The sequence below is a fragment of the Lingula anatina genome, chromosome 1 (assembly GCF_051362555.1).
Source record: "Lingula anatina isolate TDL-2025a chromosome 1, LinAna3.0, whole genome shotgun sequence".
In the NCBI taxonomy this organism is placed as follows: domain Eukaryota; kingdom Metazoa; phylum Brachiopoda; class Lingulata; order Lingulida; family Lingulidae; genus Lingula; species Lingula anatina.
The window spans coordinates 52,589,266-52,617,117 of record NC_141767.1 but is presented as its reverse complement, the minus strand read 5'-3'; the positions used below and the strand labels follow the sequence as shown (position 1 = coordinate 52,617,117).

General features: G+C 35.7%; 1 protein-coding gene across 8 annotated transcripts in view; it reads right to left on the bottom strand.

The window, feature by feature from the left end:
- LOC106165036 (uncharacterized) overlaps nucleotides 1-27,852 on the bottom strand; it is a 139,086-nt gene that overhangs the window by 85,913 nt on the left and 25,321 nt on the right. For 4 of the 8 annotated variants that reach the window (XM_087001893.1, XM_087001894.1, XM_087001897.1 and 1 more), the window contains one exon: nucleotides 7,587-7,818. In XM_087001893.1, the coding sequence (XP_086858019.1) occupies nucleotides 7,587-7,628 (42 nt within the window). In that variant the 5' untranslated portion in view covers nucleotides 7,629-7,818. Of the gene's footprint in view, nucleotides 1-4,158; nucleotides 4,297-7,586; nucleotides 7,819-14,097; nucleotides 14,118-20,083; nucleotides 20,125-26,309; nucleotides 26,329-27,852 lie in introns of those variants that run through there. The other 4 variants (XM_087001895.1, XM_087001900.1, XM_087001899.1 and 1 more) reach the window with 4 other exon arrangements.

Here is a 27,852-nt window from a genome sequence, read left to right as displayed (position 1 = left end):
AAGATCGGGACTACATATCACCTAAAATTTCTTTAACGGTCGCTAACCCCAGCATGACCGAGCAGTTGGTCGTGCAAGCGGCCCACCTGCCTAGTTCATTTGAATAATGCAGTCAAGAACCGATACAGTAAAAAGAAGAGCAGACGAGATTATTTTTCATAGATGAGCCTTAGCCCGCCCACCGCCCCTCAACCGTGCCTCGGAACACCTACAGGATGAGCTAGCTGATCACTATTGCAGATTTTCAAAACGAGTTAAAATTTCGAATACTTAAACCAGTAAATAGTACCATTTGCTTTTAATCCACCTTACTCTTTGCCAATTCATCTTATATTTAAGTACAGTGACGTCTACTGCAGAACACAGATGTTAAAAAAATGTCGCCGACACTGGCCTGCAAATATTCTGCTCAAGTCTTTAACATAATGGACAATTTCTAAATAAGTAGGCCTACGTATCTCGCTTCCTCGTCTAATTTGATCCTCTTGCATATCAGAGAGGAGACACGTCTAGGATTTTTCATTGATCTAATTCTGAACCTATCAACACAATAATTCACTTTTCAAATCGGACACAATTTTGACTTAGCTTTTGAGTTGCTGCTGACTTGCCTGGGATTCGTGTCAAAGGTGATCAGTATGTTTTCGTGGAACCAGAAATCAATAAAACGTTAATTGCCGTATTCAGGTGCACGCTAATTTCTAAACCGTGCTGGTTAACTTCCAAAATATCACTACCTTTGTACAATCCAAAATCGGTCGAGAAAACGGCCTTTTTTGCATTAGTAGACAAAAAATCCATTCTAAACCCAATCCCTACGGTTGAAGAGACCCCACTGCTGCTTTATACGTCGATTTAACGCTTCTTTTCACAGGGTCCGGTTATCAGTTTTGATTTTGCATCGAATAGGACAATTCATGCATCGTCCATGAAGAGCAAGCCTCGACAATTAGTGCTCGTAAAATGTGTCAGTCTCTTTAGTCTTTGATTAACCCCCCTTTCCGCAACTCCTGGCAAAAGAATCATGTCATCGCGATGATAAAGTTTATACGAAATTCGTCTGTACGTATAGAAAACATACAATATATGACACAACTGCTAAAAACATGACAAAGATTAACTGGTTAACACTGAAACCTTTCAGTTATAATACAACTTCTTCTTTACAAAGTTAGTTTGTTATTTTAAAGACACGTGTTCTTTAATCGTGTTCAATATCATAGTTTAACAAACACATGAATAATGGCGTTACTTCTGAAAAAAAAAAAACGTTGTGTAATATTCCCTAGTTGCGTGTGCAGTTTCTTACATACGACCCGAATACCTTCAAATTATGTTTGGCCGTTTTCAAGATCTTCACATTTTGCCTTTGTTCTAATCTTGTCAGAGATGTATTTTGATTACTGCAATTGTGCAACAAGATGTCACGCGAGATTTTAAACGGTCACCCCGAGCGGTTGCAATATCTTGAACGCCAGAAAGAAAAATATTGGTTTTCAAGACAATACTGCTGTACTCTTAAACTTGTCTTCTATCTAAATAGAAAAGTAGAAACCTTATATCTTCGTCACATTAGATTTCCCCGTTTGAAATAGATTTTCGTTATGTACTATTATGTAGAAAATTACGTAAGTATAAAAGAAAAAGAAAAATGCAAACTGCGTGATGTTCGTCACTTCGAGTCTGTCCTTTACTTAATCGCGAGCCAACCACAATCTGATTAGATTGACTGCATTTCCTTGCTAATCACCTTGGTTGGCATGAAGACAAGTTCAAATGCTCTGGTGATTTTGGTCATCGCCGTGTTGACCCCATGTTTAACTATCAAATTCGATTGTGGCGCATAACTAATGCGGTAAAGAGCTTCCCAAGTTGGAGGGCAAAGCCAAAAAGCTTTAAGTTGCCGAATTAAGGAAGGGAAGATAGTGAGCACGACTTTAATTAGGGATTTCAAAGTTAAATTGGATCAGTAGTAGCCATATCACCAAATTATTCACAAAACCGGTCTAGTCAGCTGAAACCCAACTCATCGGTCTTCAGGTAAAAAGTTCATTCCACTAGTTGTTACTGGGTCTCACCAACACCTGCCGCCGGTGGAGTGCACGCGGGTGATGCCCACAGGTCCTATACAGTTAATGATTTAATTGTTTTGACCTATTGTTTAATACGTAATAAACGCACCCTGCCGCTATGAAATTGTGACGGGTGTCCTGCAGTAAACTAGCTCCTTTTCCAGGATGTCAGGCATTCATTTCAAAACATTGGATCCGAACAATACTGTAATTGTTTGTTGGTTGAAAGTGTTGTTTCCTGTCAATGCCAAGAGAAACGATGGGGACATCCCCATAACAGCACTGCTGCTTTAGAGCTATTTTCAATTAAAACTGATACAAATGCCAATGCCAGATAGGTCATCGTTTGGTGTCTGTTATTACTGTCTGACTGAATTACCTTTTTATTCAGGCCCCAGTTGACCAAGGATTGAGACTTTAATTATATTTGACCACTACATTAGAAACCCTCAATAATGTTCTGTAAAAGTCAGATTTCTTTAATGGATGGTGCATGTGTTGTTTGTTTTGTTAAAGAGCTTTAATAAAAATCAAATTGCTCCTTGTTATTTTCTCTTTCTATTTGCCAAACTAAATACAACAGTACAAAAATACACTTTCATTCCAGCTGTAAACAAAGTTGAATAAGCTGAGTCAAGGATGGCAAGCAGCAAGCCCTTCTACAAAGGTCAGAAGAAAAATTGATCATAAATAAAAATGTCAGCCAAAGTACTTAAGACAGATGATAACCTAGAAGTAAATAAACCAAATGTATAGTGTAATGCATAAATGATCAAATAGCAATAAAGGTTTCTGTTTCTGGTGCATTCCTCGAAATATCTGCTATAGATCAAAACCATGAATACCATATTATAGCTTCGGGCCTAATCAGAAGATAATTAACACTGTACAGGACCCTGAAATAAATAGCAGATATATGTGATGCATGAAATGTTCCTTCACTGATAACAAATACACAAGATCTGTAGTTTAGTTTTAGTTGGTCATCAATGGTGAATGTGTGTGTGTGAGAGAGAGAGAGAGAGAGAGAGAGAGAGAGAGAGAGAGAGAGAGAATGGACACATGCTTGAGTGCAGAATAACCACCGTTAAATTTGTGCAGGAAGTGTGAAACAGCTAATTAGACCAAACAGAATGCCAGTTGGCAAACACCTTTTCCAGGCCATATTCAAAATATTTGTCTTGGATCTGCAGTTTCTAGGCCATATATTAAATATGTTCTGTTCAGTATCAGGATCCGTCTCAATCAAGACACACACTTTCCTGTTTTTGTGCATTGTGAACCGACAGCTGATATGTCTTGTCTACAAAGTGAACATCTTCAAGTGAAGTCAGTGTTACTCAACAAGCTACTTATGCGGTAGTCATTGTTCAAAGGTGATGACTTTCAGATGTCATGCATTAATAGCACAGTTCATCCATAAAATTGAAATTTAGATTTGTATGTGACCTTTCCCTCACACCTTCATCACCTCTGTAAGAAACAACACATCATGACAGCGTATTTCATCAATGATGATCACTTGATGTCAACTGTGACAGACAGATTTAACTGAAGGGGGAGGGTCAGGTTAAGGAGATTCTGATTTTTATGGCTATTAAGTTCCCACTAATTATATTTGGTAATTTGGTATCCAGGAAGAGACTAATAATGCACCCAACGACTTGGCAATTCACTTTACACAGAGGTGAATCCTGCAGTGAATCAGCCAAGTGTATGAAATATTGATTTTGATGGATATCCCAATTGTCATTGATCATCAGAAGTGGATCCGTGATTAGTTCCCATAAAGTCCCTCTCAGCTTGAATTTTATATTGTCCCCTCTCCCCCTTTACCTCACCCCTAGCCCCAATCAAAACAACATTGACAGAAAATTCTTGGCAAGATGACAGATAAAAGATTTTGTTGTTGAAAAATTTATTTCATCATAGCACAGGATTTATTAACGGTATTTGTTATTTTCAAAACAGAGAAAACAATATGTAATATTTCCTTTTTTGCTGGCAGCCATTTGTTTCTTTGAAAGCAAATTATTTCTAAGAATGCATGATAAGAAGAATGTCATTCCATGGTAACAGGTAGTACCTTGTACATAGGCCTAGAACTCCCAGAAGACTGGATAGCTGCAGAGATTTCTGGTGCAGACAGAATTTAGTGTTCAAGTCAGTAAACTGCTGTCAGCTTCAAGTTTCCTCTCTTTACTTCCTTGCCTCAGAACAGTTCCTGGAATTATCAGTCTCTGAGTAAACACAAGCCTGATCAAGTTTTCTGAGTACTTTCTCTCTCGAGATCAATGGTCTATCAAATACAATAAAGTAGGTTGGTATGTACAATAAATTATCCTGCATGCAAACTGGCATGAAATATTTCTGAGAATGTCTTCGGCATAATACAAGTGACTGTTGCTGAATGTACTTAGTATTATAGCCCAGATGTAAATTCACTGCTACTAAATACTGTGCCAAAAGGTATTCAACAGTAAGTAATGATATTCTGACCATCAGTTATTAAATCTCTTAAAACACACTAGGTTTTCAGGTAAATCAGGTTGAGTGGGTTGAGTGAGGTATAAAAAGCAGTAAGCTAAGGACTACGTTGATGGGATCTATTTAGCTTTAAGTTTAAGGTCAGTTGATAAAATATCCCAATAATACAGAGGGCTTGAGCAACAACATGTTGGATTCCTGAGAATTGCTGAGAAATCTTACTCTTATGACCTAATGAATACGCTACTTTTCTTAGACTGTAATTCCTGTGAATTCTATTTTCAAGTTAGCCTAAGCTCAGAATACCAAGGAAACGTGGGGTGAGGTGAGGTGAAAGAGCTAGTACTTGGATTTTCAGGTGAAGGCATTTCTCTCTTGTAAGTGACTGCTATCTAGAGCCTCTGTTATGTTTACAAGGAGAGACAATGTCCCGCTGCTTCGGTCAATATTGGTTTATTTCAAAAACGAGTAAATCAACTCGTCAATATCTGCTTGCTTTAACTTCAGCACATATTACCGGGTGAACTGGGGTAAAACAATATGCGGGCATGTCCTTGCAAAGGACTGCTGTTTTTAATACTTTGAGCAAATAATCTTCACTGTGCACTCAGTAACATACATGGAAAAGAACCCACGTCATTGAAAAACACTTTTAAACAAACCAATCTTTCTTGTGGGTTCTGTAAAGAATATCCTGTTGAAATCAAGATTAATCTAATCACACTTAAATAAGAAGTATGGCTAAGTGATTTGTTTTTACTATTAAATTTCTTCAAAATGTAAAGCAGCTACAAATATATGCAACATTTTTTGAATGGGGATTATAAACCACAAGCCCAATACAATATTGTTTTCTAATAAATTTTCATGTAGCTGATGAAATATCAAGAGTGCACTTGTAAAGAAGGCACAGACAATCAAACAGTCGACATTGACATGGAAATTGGAGGCAGACAAACAACCTCCACAGATGACAATAATTCAGAGCACGAGCTTAACTGGTGGGGCGCTCACTTCTAATTCCACCCTCCTTTCTCCTCCACATCAAAGAGGAGTTGTTTTGCCAGCCTATCTATGCAATGTCTATACAGGGTCATTCAGGTGTGATAGACCCTGCACGTGCCATAAAGAATACCACACAATTGCATCCAATTCTAAAATACTTCAAAAGAAAATGGATAAGGTTTGCCCCAAAGGCATAGTTATAATAAAAGGGCTATTAGATCTGAGACTTAATCTCTTCTTTAAGCGAAGTGCTAATAAAATAATTCAGAGGTGAACCAAAGACAGAGGGATTAAAGACCCCAAAATATACAATGGAACCTATGGTTCACTAAAATAAGGGCCCAAAATAGCAATCGGAATTGGGGTGGGTCAATGTCTACAAACTTGTAACAACTACAATTTTTTTTTCTCCAGGAATTCCTGAACTACAAATCTTGAAAAAAAAAAATGTCATGAATTATGGATAAAATCCAGATGCATAAAATTTCATTCGAATTTAAACTTTATCTTCCAAAATTTGGTACAGATAACATGGACATGAATGACACATTGAAACTGGTAACAAAAGCGCCATAAAAATACATCATCGAAGAGGATGTCAGAATGATCACTGCTATAAGTAATAGCAGAAATCTTGCAAAAATGCTTTCAGAATCTATAGATATGGGCATCAGTTTCAATACTTTGAAATAAGCATAATTTTTGTTTTTATTGTGCAAACTGGATTCCTAAGGGTACAGCACAGGAAAGATATTATTAACTTCTGACAGAAACCAAAGATATCTTATTGTAATGAAACCTGGCTCAACTATGATTCAATATTTAAACTTGACAGTGTTCTTTATGTCTGAAAATATGGTTCCCCATCGAGGAACAGATTGAATGTTATACTAGAACTCAGCAAACTGCACTTTTTCCCAATCATCATTATTCTTCTTTGAATTGCTTCTAAATCTGCTCAGACCCCTATACTGTGAAAATCTCATTTGGAGATTGCTGTGAAGGGCAGTAAGGGTCGTGGAGAGACTAATGGAGCTTGATCAAAAAGACAAGGTCTCAGATTTGAGGTGTGATCAAATGTACTGTGTGCTCTCTGATTTCATGAAATATTGATGACAGTGTGCAGAGTCAAAAGTTGAATTTGTCAAGATAGGTTTCAGCTTCAGTGCTTTAAAATGGTAGGTCAGGGATTATATTTAATCCACAATGATCAAAAGCTATGAACCATAAGTATCATTCAGATTAATAAAGTCCATGACCTAGGTTAGGTAATGTTAAGTGAATGTCAGTGAAGTTGCTAAGAATATGTCTCCAAGTTCTACCTAGGGGGCCTAACCCTGAGCATGCAGGCCATGCAAAACACCTTGCAAGTGCAAGCTGTGTAATTATTGAAATCATTCAAAGATACACACAGGCGTCAGCTGTGGTATTCACAACTGCTGTTGTCATTGGGACCCAGTGATTAGTCCTTCCAGGTATAAATCACAGTTTATCAGAGTGGCGTGTGCCTGCTGCACCTGACACGTTCCCCTCACTCAGCTAAATATAGCCAACCAATCAGAGGCCGTCTATAGGTCCTCTGAAAACACCACGACAGATGGTGTATTAATGGTTAATCAGATTGTGGGTTTATTCAATGCTTTTCCTCAGGGTAGGGTTGCCCTGGTAACATAACTCCCTAAGTATAATGGACAATGCCAGGGCCTTACTTAATGGCCTTAAGATGCTTGTTACTGGACAAATGGTGTCCTGTCCCCCTCATCAAAATGTACCTGTGGTCAAGCTTGGGTCATACTTTCAGGGTTCTTAATGATACCCTTACACAATCGGAGTGGACACCCCACTTGTATTGTATAACCTTGTAGTTTTGCCTGATCTTATCAACCCTTGTCAATTCCATCTGCGTGTCAAAGATAGTGTCCTAGCACACAAATGTAGGGACCTAATGAGGCACCATCTGCTCTGCTGTCATAGCAATAGGTGGAAAAGACCAAAGTATAGTTCTCTGTTGTGAATACATACCAACTGTGGCCTGATCTCCCAACTCCGACACATGCCTGGCATGCTACTGTCATGTCACCCATGATTCCTGCTGCTGCTGCTGCTGTTGCTGCTTCTGCTGTAATTGTGGATTTTGTTGGTGCCAAATGTGTAGCAAACATCTGTGTATGTAGGCATCTAGCTGCTGCTGGTATTGTACTATCATGCAACTGTGGCACAGTTACTGTAGCTGTTCATGTTCTGGTCATGTCACCTGGAAACCAGAAAATTGTCAAAAATTTAATAAGCCTATATCATATTTGATGGCAGTAAAAGAACATAAATAATTAGTTGTCATCCTTTGTCATAACAATTTTTGTTCTTATATATTTTCATTTTGTTAATGTAGTTAATGGAAAATAAAATATGAAAAACCTTGTTTTCAGTCTTTGTTGCTCAAACTTCTTTCCATTTTTTTGAAATAAAATACTGTCTCAGAGATTGTTTTGAGGACCTTAGTCATTATTAATTTAACCATGTTATTATTCTTGTATAGACATTACCAAAATTTTCTGACTTATTTAGTAGCAGTTTTTTATGTCTAGACTTCTTTAAATATTTTACAACTAGAGCAGTTTATCTAGCTACCAGTATAAAGGCTATCTAAAATGTGCATAATACTGGTACAAGCAAAATTAGATGATGAAAAAACATCTTCTCCAAGCCAATGCTTATTTTCATGTGTCCCCAACAGACGTACACAGCCTAACTATTTGAAAAGTACATTTGGGGTTTTAAACCAAATCATGAAGCAAACAGTTAATACTGACATCAAAACAAAAATATAGTAGCATGATGTGATGCAGTTAGTTGGCAACTTCTCCAAGGTTACTGTGTACATACTAAATAACATTCACATTTCACAGAAGAGATTAAAGCAATTTATAGAAGAGGAAGTTATTTTGCTTATTTGGATGTCCACTGAATAAATTAGTTTCAGGGCTAATTCTTTCCTGTATACCAGATATTTCCCAGGTGTATTGTTATGAATAAACTTCTAGAATCAAAACACTCCCAAAACATTATCATAGCACACTGCAAGTATGTTAAATAGATATTACAAATACCATGTAACCTCTTTTTCATCATTTACCCTGATAAGAAATTGGGGAGACTGCCTGAAACTATAACAAGCACCTGCCTAAATATAATCAGAATGCATTTTCCTAATCAAATATTGCCATAGTTATAATTAGATAATGAACATTATAGCTTACCCTAGACTGTACTCAAAAGCAAATTAATTCATATATTTGTGGATGATAAGGAAAAACATGTTTAAAGCCATTCAAGTGGTACATGCTATTAAAACTGACAACCATCAATCATAGACATACAATACTCAGAATATTCTTGAATTGGTTGATTTACGCTTATACACATTTACTGATTTTCATTAAAACAACAACAGCTCTTTCATGATTAAAACTTTTAAATTAGAGTATGGCATGATCTATAGACCAAGAAGTTGATAATAAAGCATGGAATCTAAAGATATACATTTCTTGTGGGCTTATGATTTTAAAAATTATTTAAATAACCTAAATTACTCAGATATAGGATTAAACAGAATCATATGCCACTTGTAACTTATTGTGCAGCTATTTTTATGATAAAATGTATGCATTTACACTTATTTGCAATGCAGGACTATAGAACTTTTGAAAAATACATGCATTTCCATTTTTTTCCTACCAATTTGTTCAATAAATGTCAAGGTTGGGCTCAGCAATTAGTGTCACGTGTCCTTGCCCTATTAATGTGCCTTGGTTCTTAAAGACAGGTGGAATGATGGTTATTTGTAACACCTTGTACCCAGTGGTCAATAGGCGCCAGTGTGGCCTCTAACCACTGGCTACCATGTGATGACCAGCTGTCAATTATTAATTATCCAGAATTCAACATGACAAGATTTATTTGGGTTAATGGCAATTAATACCAAAAAGACTGGAGACCCAAAGTGCTACACCCTTCCCAAAAGGTACCCTCCGTAATGCACGGAATGTACCAATATCACTGCCACTGATTTTCCCAAACAAGACTATTTTTTGTCATTCCGTTTTTTAAAAAATATTTTTTACTCATTTTTTTATTCAAGACCCAGCATGTGGAGAGAGGGTTTCTCTCTGTGCTATTTACCTGGAGCTCTACAACATGTACGGTAACCACTATAAACAAGAGTCAGATTGCTAGGAAAAAATAAAAAACAGTGGATTAATTGTTCCCAGTGTTATGTGTATAGACTGAACTCAGCTGAACACTGTCTGGAGGCTAACTCTGCCAAGTGTTCTTGTATTACAAGGAGGGTACAGAAAGCACAGACGGGCATAGTGGGTGGGTGACATTCAAGGCCAGGGGTTACGGCAGGGCAGGAATTAGGGCAATGCAGGGTTTGGGTGAATAAAACTAACCATTTAAAAGGCCATGGGAAAATACTGGGAAAATCATGTGAAATGGTCAATTGAAACTGAAGAGATTGCCAAACTAAAACGGTTCATTTAATGGATGCGTTAATGCTTTAACTTGATTGTTAATGTGATGATCCTGTCAGATATCAGTGTGCCAAAATGAAAACTTTCTGCTATAATTGTAGGGAACCAGAGAATCAGAAGAAGACAAGGGGACCATTCCCAGACCCTATCATACTAATTGTGGATCGATCTATCTCCAAGGGGATTCTCGCTAAATTACAATAAACTTAAGCAGCTTAGATGTCTGTCACGCCTGCTGAAGCTGTTAGGAGGTAATTAACTATTGATTAGCAGCTTCAGTAGGTGTGCAAGACATCTAAGCTGCTTAAGCTGAAAGTAATTTAGCAAGAAACCCCTTGGAGATGGATTGATCCTGTTAGATCAATCTAGGTATGGGATCCCAGTCAAGGACTTGCAGCATGAAAGAACACAGTATTTGGCATGCTGAACACCATGGCCAATTGTCTTTTAAAGCATGGAGATTGAATACTGGAAAATTTGAAAATATGTATTTCTTGTCAAACAATCTCATATCTATTTAAAACAAAACTAACCTTCTAACTGGTATAAACAATTTCTAATGACTTCACTTAGTTTTATCCTTGGAAAGACGGGTACTAAAATTGGACAAACAGGAATAAACACCTGGATATCAATTTTAACACTTATATCTTAAAGATTTTGCAAACTTAACAATCACTGAACATTGCTCAGCTACTTTAAGCATGCATTTGTTTAAATCATGCATTGACCCAAAACTTGTTTTTTTAATGCTCATTTGTTTTTCCAGCTGAATATTTACTAGAATTATCCTGTCACAAAAATCTTTTTTATCATATTCATCTATCTTTATCTGTACTTCATATTTTTGTTTCTAATTTATCCAAACTAGCTGCAAAAAAAAAAAAAAAAGACCTACTAACTGAAACAATAAATAAATAAATAAATAAATAAATAAATAAATAAATCCTTTTGCACTTAAATTTCCTTTTTTCAGTGGTCCCAAAATGATAAAGAATAGAAAGTTATGCACAAACTGATAGACTGCCAAATTACTGTTTACTTTCACTACTTAAAATCATTGCCATCTTTAACACTCAGAGAGCACTTCTTTTCGCTATTACTCATCTCCCCTCTGTTTATTAAAGCAATCATAGGCCACTGGGAGTCTCTCTGCCGAGACAATGTTTGCCATTACCAATTAAGAAAGCGCATTGGCATAATAATAATAACCAAATGAAAATGAATGATACATCTTCAAAATTGAATCATATTTGTGACAAGACGCTGTGGTAGTAAATATATCAACTCATAGTGACACTCCACTGATAATGCTTCAGCACAATCAGAAGTTAACAACCGCTTCCAATGATGGATGGACTGTCTGATGACTCATTCACAATTGTTTTTGTGACTGTGTGCATGAGGATTCTGGTAGTATTGTCTGTTGACAAGCTGTCAATGGTCCTGTTCACATTGGTCATAATCAAGATAAACTTTGACTGATTGCAATCAATTCTGACTGACAGAAAGGCACCTGGTATAACACCTACAGTAGAAAGCTCAAACTGAACATCTATAAGGATGCCATATCATGTTAACTTACTGGGAGCAGGTTCCTTCAAGCTGACAGTCTTCTAAAATCATAAAAACAGACCATCCACTTTACATGGTAAAAGTGTCTTTCAAGCAAGTTTTAAACATCACAACCCTGCCCTTGCCAATTGAACAAATGCATTGTTAGCAAACTAAACTAATTCTACTCCAGTTAAAAACTGAAAAAAAAGTTCCTTGAGCAAAGTATCACTGGTCTAGTTAAAAGATACTAATTGGCTAACAACACATTTGCAGCAACAAGAAGCCAACGCAGATTCTCTCTTCAAACTTTTTTTAACTTTGTTAAGTGGAAACATGGCCATGGGTGACTTATGCCTAACTATGGTCACTAAGCTGATCTCATAGTATTGACACATTATTGCCTGGTGGAATTATTAATTAATACCTTAAACAAAATCAGTTGTCTAGCCAACTGAGGATTGATTACGAGTTATTGTTTTATTGATTGTGTCTGGATGCAGTATTGCACCGCTGATACAACAAGGCTCCATAACAATATGTCACTAAGAATCAAACACATTTCTACCAGCGATGCCAACTCTAACGATACACAATGAAATGCTCTATGCAGATAATGGCTGTTCATCAATGTTCTTTTTTCAAAATCATTTATAGGGCTGTTTGAATTTCACACAAATTATCAAATTTATTTTTCTAAGGCTTATTTTTTATCATTTTTTAGCCCCAATTAAATGTTCAAGAGTCACATGCAACTGCCAATGGCATATTGACAATGAGTTTTTAACAGACGAGTCCTTTCGGCAATATTCACCACTAATAAATTGAATTCAAGGAAATTTCTGAAGAAAACTCCTATTTGAGGAAATGGTAAGATGTACTATTTCTGAGTTAATGATGCAGCTACTTCATTCCCTGTCTCTTGATAATGAGATTTTCTAGACACAAGTTTTTGGTTACAGAAGCCTCATTCCCTATGTCTCTCCTGTTCCCCTGGGCTGACTACAGGGAAATACAGAAAATTGAATCACCTTAACTGGACTTCCTTGCCAATATTTTTGTTCTTTAACAAAGACGGTTATCATGAAAAACAAAGTTAGATTTCTGACATTTTGCCACAGTGGCATGTACAAACATGAACTTTTTATGAGCCTTCGGTTGAGCAGACAAGATGGAAGAGAACCCAGGGAAATAAAACAGGAGCCTCGAGTCCCCAGGCCTCAATAAAATCATAAAAAAGGAGAAAAAGTTCTGATTTGGTTTGTTGCTATGCATCCAGACAACTGATCATGCAACTGCCCAATCAAACATAAAATTTTGATGTCGCCAGGACAAGAAGTGCATTGTTCACGAGTGTGGACTCCCCATACTGCTATTGCTCCGCAGGCACCCAGAATCCCTTGTGATATGTCTTGGCAATAAGACCTCATATGACTTGAGTAAATCTTTCAGGTGATTCAATCACCTGACTAACTCTCTTTTGTTACTGCTGTCCTCTTGAGTGACACTTTCATTTTCCTCGATGAATCCAGGGAGTGAAATGGGAAATGTTACTTTTCATCAAGAGCAAATGAAAACATGAGTACATTTCTCAGAAAAGCTCAAGGCCTAGGTGAGACTTTTTCATTATCTCTCTGTCACAGATCTCAAAGAAAACAACATTGGGTGCTTTTGAGTTCATACCACCACAATAATTAGTGAGAAAAAGTATGCTGTGGTTCATCTGTGTCTTCAAAGCAGATAATGTGTGTGTGTGTGTGTGTGCGCACGAGTGCATGCATGCATGCGTGCGTGTGTGTGTAGGTGGGTGGGTGTGCATTTTATGTATTTTAAAGCCTGACTTAATCATAAAATATGCACAAAGTACCTGAGCAGCAAATTGGATACATTGTAGATTTAAAAAAGCTTTGTAGTCATCTAGAAGGTGGTAGTATAGTTGCTCCAATGGAGATAACAGCTTACATCTCTTAATACTATATAGGTGCAGTAGGTGATACTCTCATTAGACAGCCTCTACATAAAAGCTTAAACATTTTACCAAAAAATATTCAAAATCCATTAAGTGTGAACTGATAATCTTTAAGCTGCATAGATCTTAAATCAAAAAGCATTTATGTGCCTCAGAGAAAATTTGTCAGATCTGTTATTAAAGTATATACAATGCTCTGATGAAATGGTTAGAAATGAGAGATGTTCAACTATTTAAGAATGTTATTTTTTTCAAAAATATCTGTCAAATGGAAATTATAGACATGTGCAACATGTTAATCAAATTTCAAGGGATATTACATATATAGGGATTATATTGGGTAAATGGGTTAAAACAAAACGAAAAATATGTACAATAGCAACATTTCCATAAAACAGTTTCATAACTGATAAGTGAGTAATTTTAGTGAAAAATTTTAACCCATTCAACTCAAACATATACATACACATACACTCACATGGAGAGAGAAGAAGATGGAGAAACCTCCATCATAACCTCCTGCTTGTGTTATGCAACATCACCTGGTATTAATGACTTAGGAAACAAAATTAAACACAAATGGCAACAATAACATGTCAATCAAAGCCAGGACATCCAAAGAAAAAGGCAGCTTGTAAAAACACTCAAGCTCTCCTTCGTAATTTACCTCACTATGGTCCACTGGTGGTTTCTGTCAAACCAATCAAGAAAACTAATGAACTAAGATGTTAGGTAACCCACCTCACCACTTCCCCTTATTATCCCCACCAGACTCCTAATTGCCAAGTAAACAATACCTGGATTAACTCTTGCAGTAGGCAGGCAGTTACCACTGAGAACACACAATCTCAGAGACATCAGATTACTTGCATTGAGTATTTTGTATGGGAGGAGAACTTCACCCAATGAAAAGGGTGAAGTTGATTACTGTGTCAAATGAAAGCGACTTAAAACAAACAGCAACAACTTGTCAGAAAAGATGTACAAAGATTTGGAAGATCAAAGTTGTTTCATATCTACTTGGCAAGGGTGCCATTCTCATCATCCTACTGACTATTTTCTTATTCCAGGAAAGGTTGATGATTTATCACTGTTTAGGTGTTAATATCATTTGTTTTATTTTTCCACTTTAAGGTTATATAGCCTGTTAGTCAAAACCAGGCCAAAATGACTTTATATAAAACTGGTTGTTATAATAGTATCTTCAAATGTTCATAGATATTTGTCCTCAGAAAAAGTATGATGATTTTCCTGATGACATTATATCAGAGATTTTAGGATGAAACAGCTATTTTCAGTTTTTTGATGTTTTCTACTACCTAGCTTGCATAAAAAAAATCACCAAATAGGAGCTAAGCATCAATACTATAGGAAGTGCAACTGATCTGTTTAGATTTCATCACTAATAATTTTAAGTCACTCCAATTTGCAATGGACCTTTGTGAACAAGATGACCTATCGAAGATGCCCTCATTATGAAAAGAAAGCTTTGTCTGTGCACAGAAATGTCTTCATGTGAATACAATCCCTCTTTTGCCTCAGGTAATTTCAATAATAATGTCTGCTACTTAACAGAAAAAGGAAACCATGTAGCAAATATATTCCTCATTATTCATGCTTGGGAGAGTATTGGAAATTTTCTGATCAAGGTAATCCAAGATTATCCGTTAACAAGCTAGCATCAAAGATTATAAGATTCTGGGAAAGTTTTCCCAGAGCAGCCCTGCCATGGATTCTGAGAAAATAAGCTTTCTGCCCAGGAGAAATAATCTTATGGGCTGTCAATTACCAACACTCCAAGGAGCCTTTGGGAACCTAAACAGCCTTCAAAATGATGTCAGTTGTCACCCTGCCAGTTGTCACCTGGCTGAAGCTGTGTGCATTTGCATTAAACAGGCATATCATCTAAAAGTTTTTCAAAACTGCATCAAAACAAGTCTCTGAATCACAGAAACAGATTGTCTGAAAACATGATACATACATATTTCACTAATTCACTGGTCAGTTATTACTCATAACCTCATTGCTATCATCTTGATTCATCGGCAGTCATTTCATTAAAGTCAAAATAGGACATCATGTTGTGGCCATGTGACCAGTAACTATGGGAACCCAAACATCATTTGCATAAAGCTCCCTGGAAAATTCTGTGACTCATCCTAATAAGTCATTGGTCTAATTACTACCAGGGCTAAAGTCATCCTATCTCTTCAACCTACTTGTTATGTAAATTGAACATATAGGAAGACAGATGGACTGACAGATCAGAAACTACAGGTGAGGAACGCAAGTCCTTAGAGTCCTTCTTTTATTAGTCAGTGGTACTAACCGAACAGTACTTACAACATGTACATGTTATGTGTAATATTTCTCTCCCTCTCCCAGATTTTGGTGAGTAAGTTTATGTCAGATTCAATATTTTGAAGTTACATGACAATGCTAGTGACTCAATTTCTGTTCAATAGTGGATAGTGTTTCAGCATTTCTTCAATTTCGGAATACCATTTTGCAACCTACACTTAGTATGACATTGGCTCAGGTAGTTTCTGTGATACAACAAATTCGACAATAGTCAAGACAAATTACTATCAACTAAGCACCATTATCCACTAATTTGCTGTCTAAAATCAGCTCTTTCTAATTGTTGCCAGGCATGTAATTCATTAAGCAAAAGCCATTAACCAAAAGACAACACAAAGAGTGTTCTTTTAATGCTGTCTATAATAAACCTGAGGATTGCATGACAACTGCAACTAGATGGAAAATACTAAATTATGAATATACCCTGATAAAATGCTACGTGGCGGAGATTCAAAATGAAAAATTAAGCTCATTAAAAAGTGTCACCATTAACTAGATGGATCAGTTGTCATGGTAACCATTGTCAACTAAAGGTTTAATTTCCTGCACAAAGCAGCTAAAGATGATTAGGTTACAGATGCATGCAGAAAGATAAAAGCACCAAGCTGATCAGTAGTCAGTCGGCGTGTACTGAATTCAGACATAATTTTTACTAATTATAGTTGTTAAACTCGCCTGCCTCTTTCCTTGCTGATAATTAGTTTTCTCTCACATCAGCTTTTCTCACAGTTCTTAGACATAATTCATCAGAAATATAAAGTCATACTGGCTCTTTTTGAGTAACATGATGCACCTCAAAATTCAGACAAAGACTTGATGAAAAATTGACAACTTGAATGTTAAGTCAACAATCAATAATTCAAGTATGCCACTGGAATTAATTATGGATAACACCTTTATTTATCAAGAAAATATTTCAGAGACATAGTGTTATAGGACAAGGAAAACAATTCAATGTCCTAAACATGCCCTGCATTACCAGACAGGTGAAAGGAAATACATCATGTGATTTGAAACACCTTTCGTCACAACTTTTCAGTTCCAGCTGCCCCTTGAGGAGATACATTATATTATTATACATTGTTGTAGAAAAATCTATTTTCTCTTATTGTATCTGTGCTATTCCTCATCCATGTTCTTGGCATTAAACATTTTTTTCAAATACAGTACTTTTCTTTATAAATTTTGATTACTTCCTTATTCGAATCAGGAAGTTTTGAACTTCCAATATTCACTGTTAACATTTTTACAACACAAAGCACAATTATTAATGCATATACTGATTTTCAAAGTTGATGATTTTATTCAACAAAATGTAAGGGAATGAAAATTTAAAAAATCATCAAAAAGTAGGAGTTACAAATTATGTCTGGCAATGTGTAAGAAAACTTAAAAGGGAGTGGCACAAGCTTCATGCTGAAACATGTTTGATTAGTACATATGAATGACAAAAGAGTTGGCAAGTTGTTCAAATGTACTAACATAATTTTCTTGAACAGTGATTTTAAAACTGTCACATTAATCTCCTCCATGACTTTCTTTGAATTTCTCTGTAAAGCTGCTCAAATATCTTACATTCATAATTTTAAATCTATAAGTACCTTTTAGCAAAAAACACATATATACACAACTTCCCTGTTATGCCACCTGTTCAATTACTAAAATAAAATAATGTGACCAGCTGGTGGATACACCTTCTACATTTATTTACTCACAAGGAAACCAAAACATAAATACAAAGCAGCCACTCATATTTCACTTAATATAAGACTGTATTTCACTTACTTAGTCCTTGGTCTTATTTTCACAACCATAAATATTTGATGAGAGAGAAAACAACCGAGATAATAATCTTGGTCATTCAGATTCATTTCAAAGGAACCACATTACAACGAAATCAATATGCACTATCATCAGCTATAGCTGGTATAAAACACACGTGAAATGACAAATATTACTGAAGAAATCTGATACAAAATCAATGAATTTTAATTTCCATGAGTTTCTTAGCCCCAAGACTGGAGATTAGGCCAAGTGAGTAACTCTTCATTGCAAGATAAAATGCACCAGGAGTCAAACACAAAAGGTCCTTTTTGCAAGCTATCTGTCACTCTGAGCCCAACTAGAGACCAGGAAAATTATATGGCTTCGGGCAAAACTTCCACAACTTCTAGGAACAATAGTAATACAACGCGGATTCCCTTTCCTTGGAGCTCATTTGGTTAAAAGCCTCATCACAGTGAGAACTGAAATAAAATTACTATTGCCTGCATGTGCTTTCATGTGGAACATTTAACATGTGCACAAAAACAGGCAACTTTCAAACACAATTTCCTATTGGACAGTCATAAAAAAATTATCAATTTAATTACTGGGCTAATCGGTGAAGGATAATTATTAACCCTGCATTGCATCAATTATAGATTTTTAGGCACAGTGCACATTCAATGGCCTATAGCTAAATTATATAGTAATCCATTCATTCTAGCTGAATATAAGATAATAATTATTTATAAGTGTTGAAAAATGCAAATGTGACAGACATAACAATTTCATATTAAGTGACTTTGTCGATATAATAAATGCAGACATGTTTTCAAAGTACACGGTACCTGCATGCTGTTGACATCTACAACAAGCACGGCAACATGCATTTGCTTTCTAACAATGGCCAGCCCGCACTTTTTATTACTTATTTATAGCTGTCTGTAGTTGGAAGTTTCTCTAAGCACTTATCACTCATTGAAATTCTGAGAACTTGCTGCATGGTGGTACATCTAACTTGTTGTATACCACTAATTACAGCATGTATGAAGCAAACACACCTTTCATTCAGACAGTTCTCTGGCCATCTGTGATTATAAATAATATTGAAAAGATGCACAAATTTTATTTGGAAATTCGATGACACGACTCTGACAAAATGTGTTACATTGTTTATGTAGGTACAAGATGCTCATTATTGAAATAAAAATGTGAAAAGGTAATTATTACCTATACCTTTCAGTTAAGGTATAGTTTACTTGAAACTTATGAGCATATTCCAAATTGGGTCATAAAATATAACTCCAACGATGAAAAGAAGAAAATCCAAAAACAGTCATTTTCTTCTGGCCTCATCACTGTATTAATAAGAGATAAAAATTGCTAATCACTAAACTAACGGTGAGGTAAGTTTTGTGCTAAGTATGTCAAGTTATGGGTTTGATATCAATAATCTTTCTTAGAAATACGATATCTTAGAAGTAGAAGTGGTGGGGGCTTTTCTAGTGAAAGCTTTCCCTGTGGAGAATGGAAGAAATCTGAAAAGGTGGAGTGGGGAAAGAAGAGGGGGGGGGGCGCAGTTTCTTGAAATACTAATGATCTTGAAAGAAGATTTTTTGGAAAGACGAAAAGAAGAGAGAAATCAACAAATTAAGGCACATGTTGCCTACACTGAAGGTATTGGAGAAAAGCAAAGAGAATGCAATGTACTGATATGGATGCTGTGGAAATATGGGCATTTGTATCAATAATGAGTTTCTACAATTTTTATTTTTATTATTATATAAATATATTTTTTTGGCATTTCAACAGCAATTTTTCTTTTGAACAAACAAATGTCATCCAAATAGATTTAATTCAATGTTTAGTAAATGAGCAGTTCCCATTGCCACTGTTATAAATTATTCAGGTACCAGTTGTGCTCAATTAGGTCATGGGTAAAGTGTGGGTCCTGTCACCTGCTCTGTGTAGGCCTGATTAAACACAGGTGACACAACAGGGGCTGAAAGGGTACCTTGTCATCCTTGTCACGCTTTTGCTGTCACCAGTGTCACCAAGTCAATATTTCTACAACACATGCATGGCAGTTGGATGACACATAAGTCTGGCTTTAAGTTTAACTTAACAGTAACTAGAAACCTTTAATTGAAAAAACATTCCAGGTTTACCACAACCAAACAACCACAAGATTTTTAATGAACAGCTGTTCACAGAGTATTATCTTCAACTGAAAACTTCAAAAAGAGAAGGAAAAAACAAATTATCAAATAAACCTCTCATAACAGCTCCAGACAACAGGACTATGGCATAAAATTCATACTTTATAGAATGTAATTTACCTCGAGTCCCTGGACAATCATTCCCCACCTGTCACAGAGGACTGAAAACAAAAGATTTGATCAATTCCTTTAGAAACCAGGGTGTCTAATCCAACTGAAATGTGATGAGTTAAAAGATAAGCACTTTCTACTCAAATTGTTAGAGAGGCCCTCTAGGGTGTATGGTGTAATGTGTGCATGATCTGAAGAGGTGAAGGAAACTTCTAGTAGTGTTTTTTTACCTAAGTGTCATCTCTGAAGACCCCTATGATGTCTATAGTACTAAAGGCTTAAACCTCAATGAAGTGCACCTAATGTGGATGAAAAAACAATTGCTACATGTTTTTTTCTCGACTTCATTCATTAACATATAATCTATACTAATTTTATAATACATTGTTGTTGTACAGATTCCTGTGTATCTTTACAAGACAAGTCCTTTTTATTATTACCTACTAAATGCAATAATTAAGGGAAGTTTATCCAGTTATATTTTTCATGTAATAATTGTAAATTACATTATAATTAATCATGCTGAAAACTGTTTGTATGCTCTGACTTCAGATCTGCTTTACTTTTGATTGTCAACAAGAAGTAAAATCTGCTCAATACTGTATATATAACCTATATTCATCTCAATTGTTATGTTATAGTAATTATCATTTCGGATGACCATGCTGTTTTAAAAGACAGAATGGACAGCTATGTTTGACCTGAAATAACTGCCCCAGCCCTAAAATCCCCCCCCCCTAGAGAGCCCCAGCTCATCTTCATGTCTAATGCCATGTGCTCCTTTCTCACAATCAGTCTGTACTTCATGTCAGATTAGACACTTGGCCACACTTATGTTGTCACTGCAGCTTAACTGGGATTTTATCACAGAAATCAAGGTAGTATATATGTATCCAAACTTATAACATATAGTGTTAGCTATCACTAAACAAGGCAGCAAAGCTGTCAAATGTACAGACAACAAGAAAGACAAATAATGCAATCAAGTTGGTTGCCAATTTGATCTGTATGTCAATCATACTTGTAAGTTACAAAATAATAAGTAACACAGTAATCCTTTTAGAGCATTTGTAGTGGCAGTAAATATAATATTTTTATCAATTTTAATGCAAAGGTACATGATGCTTAACAGCTTATAATCACCACCAATTTCAAATTACTGCACGTAACATAGACATCTAGATAATGCGACTAGCAAAGATCTTCAGGCCCATGGAACTTCAAAGTCACACCTTAAAAATGCCAATAATGTACACAAGGACCGAAATTTGTTATTTTCATTTTCAACACCTTTACATAATACACAATAACCAATTTAGTTTCATTTTTAAATGATCAAATTTAAAAAAATTGTTAAGATGGAAAAAAAGTCAATAAAACAATTTTAAATATACACTTTGCACAATTCTGAGATTCTGAACATAGTAACCGATTGAATCTGAAAAATTGCACTGATTTGAGTTTATTTCTATGTTTGACACTTTTATTACAAAATAGAAGATAATAGATTTATGATCATTTTTATATAAGCAATTTACAAAATTTTTAAGATGCAGAAAATGTCAAAGAACACTTTTACAAATATAAGTTCAATACTGAGACTGTTAACATGCCTAAGAGTTGAATCTAAGGAAAACCCATTCATATACAAAAAACAGCAAACTTAAGAAAAATAAAAAAATCAAGCTAATTTTCAAACTTGATCTATATATCAGACCTCTGAATCAGTCCTGCAGTTTCAAAGCAAAATCTGGCATGCTTTTCATTTTGTTTGTATAATACTGCATAAAATATGCTACAAAAACAAAAAATAGCATAATTTTTGGAAAAATGGATCAATCAGGCTGATTTTCGAACTTGACCTATATTTTACTGATTATTCATCATTTCTGTAAGTTTTCATTTTATTTGTGTAACACTAAAAGTGCAAGGCGACAATGCCAACAACAGATACAGGTGAAGGCAATATGTACAAACATATCTGTGTCTGTACATAAAAAAACTAACAGCACCTTTCTATTCCTTGATCCCTCAGTTAACCCACTTGTCAATTCTTATTTGTTGACTACACCAAACTTTTGTTGCTATGGTGATCATGTATCAGCAATACTTTTTAATAAAGATTTTAAGCCTTACTAATGATTTACAATATCTAAGCAACATGGCTCTATATACTTTTTCATTTACTTCCAGTTGTGGTTTTTATGCAACCCTAATTTTGCCCAAACTGGGTTGAACCAGAATTTGGGACAATCACAAAGGGTATTGACTTCTCCTTCTCTGCTTGCCTTCACCTGGCCTGAACATACTGTACCTGTGCTCCAGTACCAGTTATTACTTTTTTATGTACAGACACAGATGTGTCTGTACATATTGCCATCACCTGCGTCTGTCGTCGCCGTCGCCGTCGCCGATCATGTCGCCGTCGCCATGCACTTTCAGCGTTAACACCATAAGTGAAAGACAGTTTTACTTTTTGGCTTTATATTTACAGAGCTGACTAATATTCATAAAACGCAGGTCAAGTTCGAAAATCAGCATGATCGGGCCATTATTGTAGAATTTATCCTGTTTTTTCACTTTTTAGCATATATGCAACACTGTTAACACATTTCAAGGAAAACCGATAGGCCTGTTGTCATGAAACTCACAGGAGTTATCAATCTTACTAAAACGCAGATCAAGTTCGAAAATCGGCATGATCGGGCCACTATTTTAGTAGTTATGCTGTTTTTTTCACTTTTCAGCATATGTGCAACACTGTTAACACATTTCAAGGAAAACCGATAGACCTGTTGTCATGAAACTCACAGGAGTAATCAATCTTACTAAAATGCAGGTCAAGTTCGAAAATCAGCATAATCGGGCCATTATTTTATAAGTTATGCTGTTTTTTTACATTTCCTCAGATTCAATTCTTCGGCATGTTAACAGTCTCATTATTTAACTAATAAGATTAGTAAAAGTGTTTGTTTGACATTTCCTGCATCTTTACAACATTGTTAGTTGATTATGTAAAAATTATGGTAAACTTGTTATCATGTATTGTATAATAGAGTTTCAAAAATGGAAATAAACTCATTGCAGTTTGTCAGATTCATTCATTCACTATGTTCAGAAACTCAGAATGGAGGAAATTGGACATTAAACACTGTTCTATTGATATTTTTCCCATCTCATCAATTTTCTTAGTTGATCATATTTAAATGGCAGTAAATTGTTAATTTTGTTATATGTTAAAAAATTGTTAAAAATGAAAAAAAAACACATTTCAGGACAGTGCTGTCTTGTCTACATTTTGGCATTTTCAAGGTGTGACTTTGAAGTTCCTTGGGCCTAAAGACCTTTGCTAGGTACATTTTCTGAATATCCATGATACTAATATTTTATTATTAAAAATTGATGGTAATTATCCTGTTAAACATTATGTAATATTGCATCAAAATTTGAAGACACCCCTATTTTGGACACTGCTCCCATGATGACCATTTAAGGAAAACCATGTCACTTACTGTTCTCAAACTTACAGGAAGAAACATAGGACTTAAATAAAGCTTCAGTGGGCAATGCAGTCTATTTGGTAATTTTTTTTGGCAGTTTATCAGTTTTTTGTGAAAATTTAATTTTTCACATATTGGCATTTTCAAGGTGTGACTTAAGAATCTCCACCGGCTTGAAGACCCATGCTAGTCACATTTCTGAAAATCCATGATACGGATCTTTTATTAATAAAAACTGATGGTTATATGCTGTTAAGCATTATGTAATATTGCATTAAAATAGAAGAAAACACAATTTTGGGTGCTGCTGCCATGATGACCATTATGGGAGAACCATGTTACTTATGATTGTCAATCTTTCAAAAAAGAAACAGGACTAAAATGCAGCCTGAGTTAGAAAAGCAGTCTAATTGGCTTCTTTTTCTGGAAGTTATACATTTTAGTGAAATATTCATTTTTATCATGTTGGCATATTCATTGTGGGACTCGAAGCTCCCATGGACATGAAGCCAAATGGTAATCAAATTTTCTACATGTCCATGCTATTTATAGTCAATAATCAAAAATTGGTGATAATTATTCTGTAATTTATTATGTAATGTTACATCAAAATTGACAAAAATCTTTTTGCACTGCTACTACAAACATTATGAAAAGAAAACTGTGTTACTTATTATTATTTTCAACTTACAAATATGATTTGTAGGATTGGCATGCAGTTCAAATAAGGAAGCCAGCTCAAATGGGTTATCATTTATTATTGAATTTAAGCAGTTTTATGTGAAATTTTCATTTTTCTCATTCTGGCATTTTCAAAGTGTGAACTTAAACTCCCATGGGCCTGAAGCCTTACGATTGTTACACATTTCACTTACATTGGTAATACCTGTTGAGCATAATTAAAATTTGATGTTGAATTTGCAGTTAAGCATAATGTACTTTTGCATCAGAATTGACAGTAGCCTGTTTTGTTATTTCCTGCTTTTTGTCTGTACATTTGACAGCTTTGCTGCCTTGTTTAATAAAGAACTAAAATGTATATCATTTCTGTTGATTAAAATAGGAATTCAGGCAAAATTATCACAAATTGGCACTTCAAATATGTCTTATTAGTGAACCCAAACAAATAAATGGTTGCATCATTTTATTCTAAGCTGTAAATGAATGACCAAACATTCAAATGGTTGCTTAAATGTAGGTGTTTGCCCTAACAAAATAAAAACACCACCACACACCCCTTTGCCATCCTACCAACGACATGAAAATTTAGCTCACTTTAACCACCAATGACCACATGCTGATAAGACGATCATTCACACATCACACATCCTGTGCGACTGGGCCATGAACTTTTGAACTGGCAAAGGTGCCTGCAAAACTGATGCTGATTCAAATATCTGAATGAAACTTAAGAAAAATAGAAACATTTTTCCTGTGCCCCCACCCCCCTCCTCCCCCTCCTCAACCAAGACTTTTATGTTCTTATACATAAAGCAAGCAGCTCACATTTACCACTGATGACCACAGGCTGATAAGGGGTCCTTTCACACATGCAAGCAAGCAAGACTACACCATGAACTTTTGCACTGAAAAAGGTACCAGCAAGATTGAAACTAGTTCAAAGATTAAAACAATTTTCCTAGTGATCCCCCACCCCATCCCACCCCTCCAAAGGAAAAAAAAACATGTAGCAGTTGGTCAACTTCAAATATCACTTTAGAAAACACATACATTATTATAAATTATTAAAGGAAACAGATCTTTCTATTATTTTCATTAACTTCTCCCAGCAATCGGATAATTATAGACTCATTTCCATTGAAACTACATTGATTACTACGTAGGAAGCCAACCCTCGCTGAATGCAATCAATTTCACAGGTTAACATGCCTCCTCCTGGGGTTGAGTAACATACAGGAAACAGGGTGATTATACAAGTATACTGGAAATAAGAGGATGCATGCTAATATTTTAATCTGATTGCATTCAGTGAAAGTCCCCACGCAGTTGGATCGATCTACGGAGACCAACAGTTTCATTGGAATGAGCCCTTTCACAAGCAATTGAGACAAACCCAATCTTTAGTGGACATGCTCTAATAGACGGAGAACATTAAGGATGCAGACAGACATTATCACTTTGAAGTGTGTTCAAATTGAACTGTCTACCAACCTTATTTTCTTTCTCATAAACTTGATTTATTCTAAAGATCAGAAAAAATCTCCCTCCTTAGTAAGTGAGACCTTTTTGAAATGTAAGTTGATTACTTGAGGCCACTAACAGTGGGTCAACATGGCCTAGGGGAGACATGTTCTCATTGGTTTATTAAAGGGAAGTCTTCAGACAATTTGTGGATAACTGAACAATTACCCATATAAAAATGACCCTTTGGGTCACCAGTGGTCAGTCAACAGAGACCAAAGATCACAAATTTCATGAACACGATGGCATAAATGTCCTCGTGACTGACTAACGCATTATTACAAAGCAGGAAGCCTCGGTACTGTTCAAATCGATGCATCATTACACAGTGCCAGCAAAACCTCACTTTAGCCAGCGGTCTTTCCTCTCTTTTCACACTGTTGTCAGTAAGAAAAATTCTTTATAATCATTCAAAGGCACGTGGGGCAAATTAAACTACATGGGGGTGCTGTTAATGTTGTAAAATTGAAAAAAGCCTTCATGCTTGTCATGTACATTGAACCTTCTGTCATCTGCTTCAAGACATTTCCTACCTATACACTGCTGTAGAACATGTCAGTCTCAGAGGGAATCACAAAGTGGTGACTTACCATATGGCTAAGTGATTATATCTGTTCATAACTGTGAACATGCATCAAAGTGTTTGTGAGGGTGCATGTGTGTTAAAACACCTGGTGTCATAATACTCCAATACATCCATGCACATGCATCAGTTTGTAAAGAAGGTGCAGTTCCTTTTGGCTTTGTCATTGACATTTACTTTTCTGCAGCAAATGTCATAGTTGTTGTCCACTTTATTGCATGCCTTTAATCTCATGTATTCCACGCAAGCAAATCTATCAGGGATAAACTTAATATTATGATCCTCAATCAAACTATTTAACTTAACAGATAGCCTATCACAGCATCAGTCATTTTTTATTCTTTCCATTCTAGTGCCATTACACAGATGGGTTGATGCAGCCTAAGGTCACTACCAGTGAAGAATACCATACCAGAATTCATACAGCCTAATCATCAGACAGCTCTGATGAACTATCAGTTAAAAACCAGGCTGCACGAGATTGTATTTTAGGCCCAGTGATAGAATAAAATGAGATCTTCGGGTCAGACTGATCCAAGAGTCAGATTTCACTCTCATCCAATACACAATATAACCATTATGGATGCTCCCATAAAAAAGCCCAGCTCATTGCAATTGAGAACTACACAGCAGATAGGTTAAATAGAGCACCAGTCATGCTGGCTTTAAATATTCTGGTTAAAAAATTCTACTGAATAATACACATGTGAACTTCAGAATGTCTTGCTTAAACTATATATGATATTATAGCCCTGACCTTCTGACCTTTGACCCTGATCAAATTTTAAACTGTTTTAAAATACATGGATATCTGCTGCATTAGCTACCATTAAAAACACCTGGCGTTACACACTGCAGGCAAAACAACCATGTTCTTCAAAGTACATGTATAACGTATAAATATAACTCAAGGGGACCCAACAATTTACTGAACAAATTGTAATGATCATCTCGTCTCCCTCACATAAAAATACCCCAGGACAAAGAGAATTTAAAGAATAAAAGAGTAAAGCTAATTTCTTATATTCTTTTTTAGATGACCCACACAGTAAAGCATACCTAAGGGACTTTTGGACAGTGTCCATTTATATCATCACAACAGGAACACAAAAAGACGAAGGCTGTTAAGGTGTGATTACTCTGGCTCCAAACTGATAAACAAATTGAAAAAAAAAAAGAGATAAGAGAATGTCACATCCAAGAGGAATAAAAGATACAACAGGATGAGTTGGGGAAATCCTCCAGGGTTGTGAATGTTATGGTTCCCAAAATGTGTGGTTCATTCTGATTTACGTGTTCTTAACCATATGTGTTAGGCACTTTCTTATTCAAATCAAGATTTTTATTCTTAATAAGTACAGAAAAATTGTTATTGGAAAAACAGGAACAGCAGTCAATTTGGCAAAGAATGAATGAATGATGAAATAAATAGGTGAATGAATGTGTGTCCAGTGGCATGGTCAGCAGTGGCTAGCGGACTTCCTGTTATAATG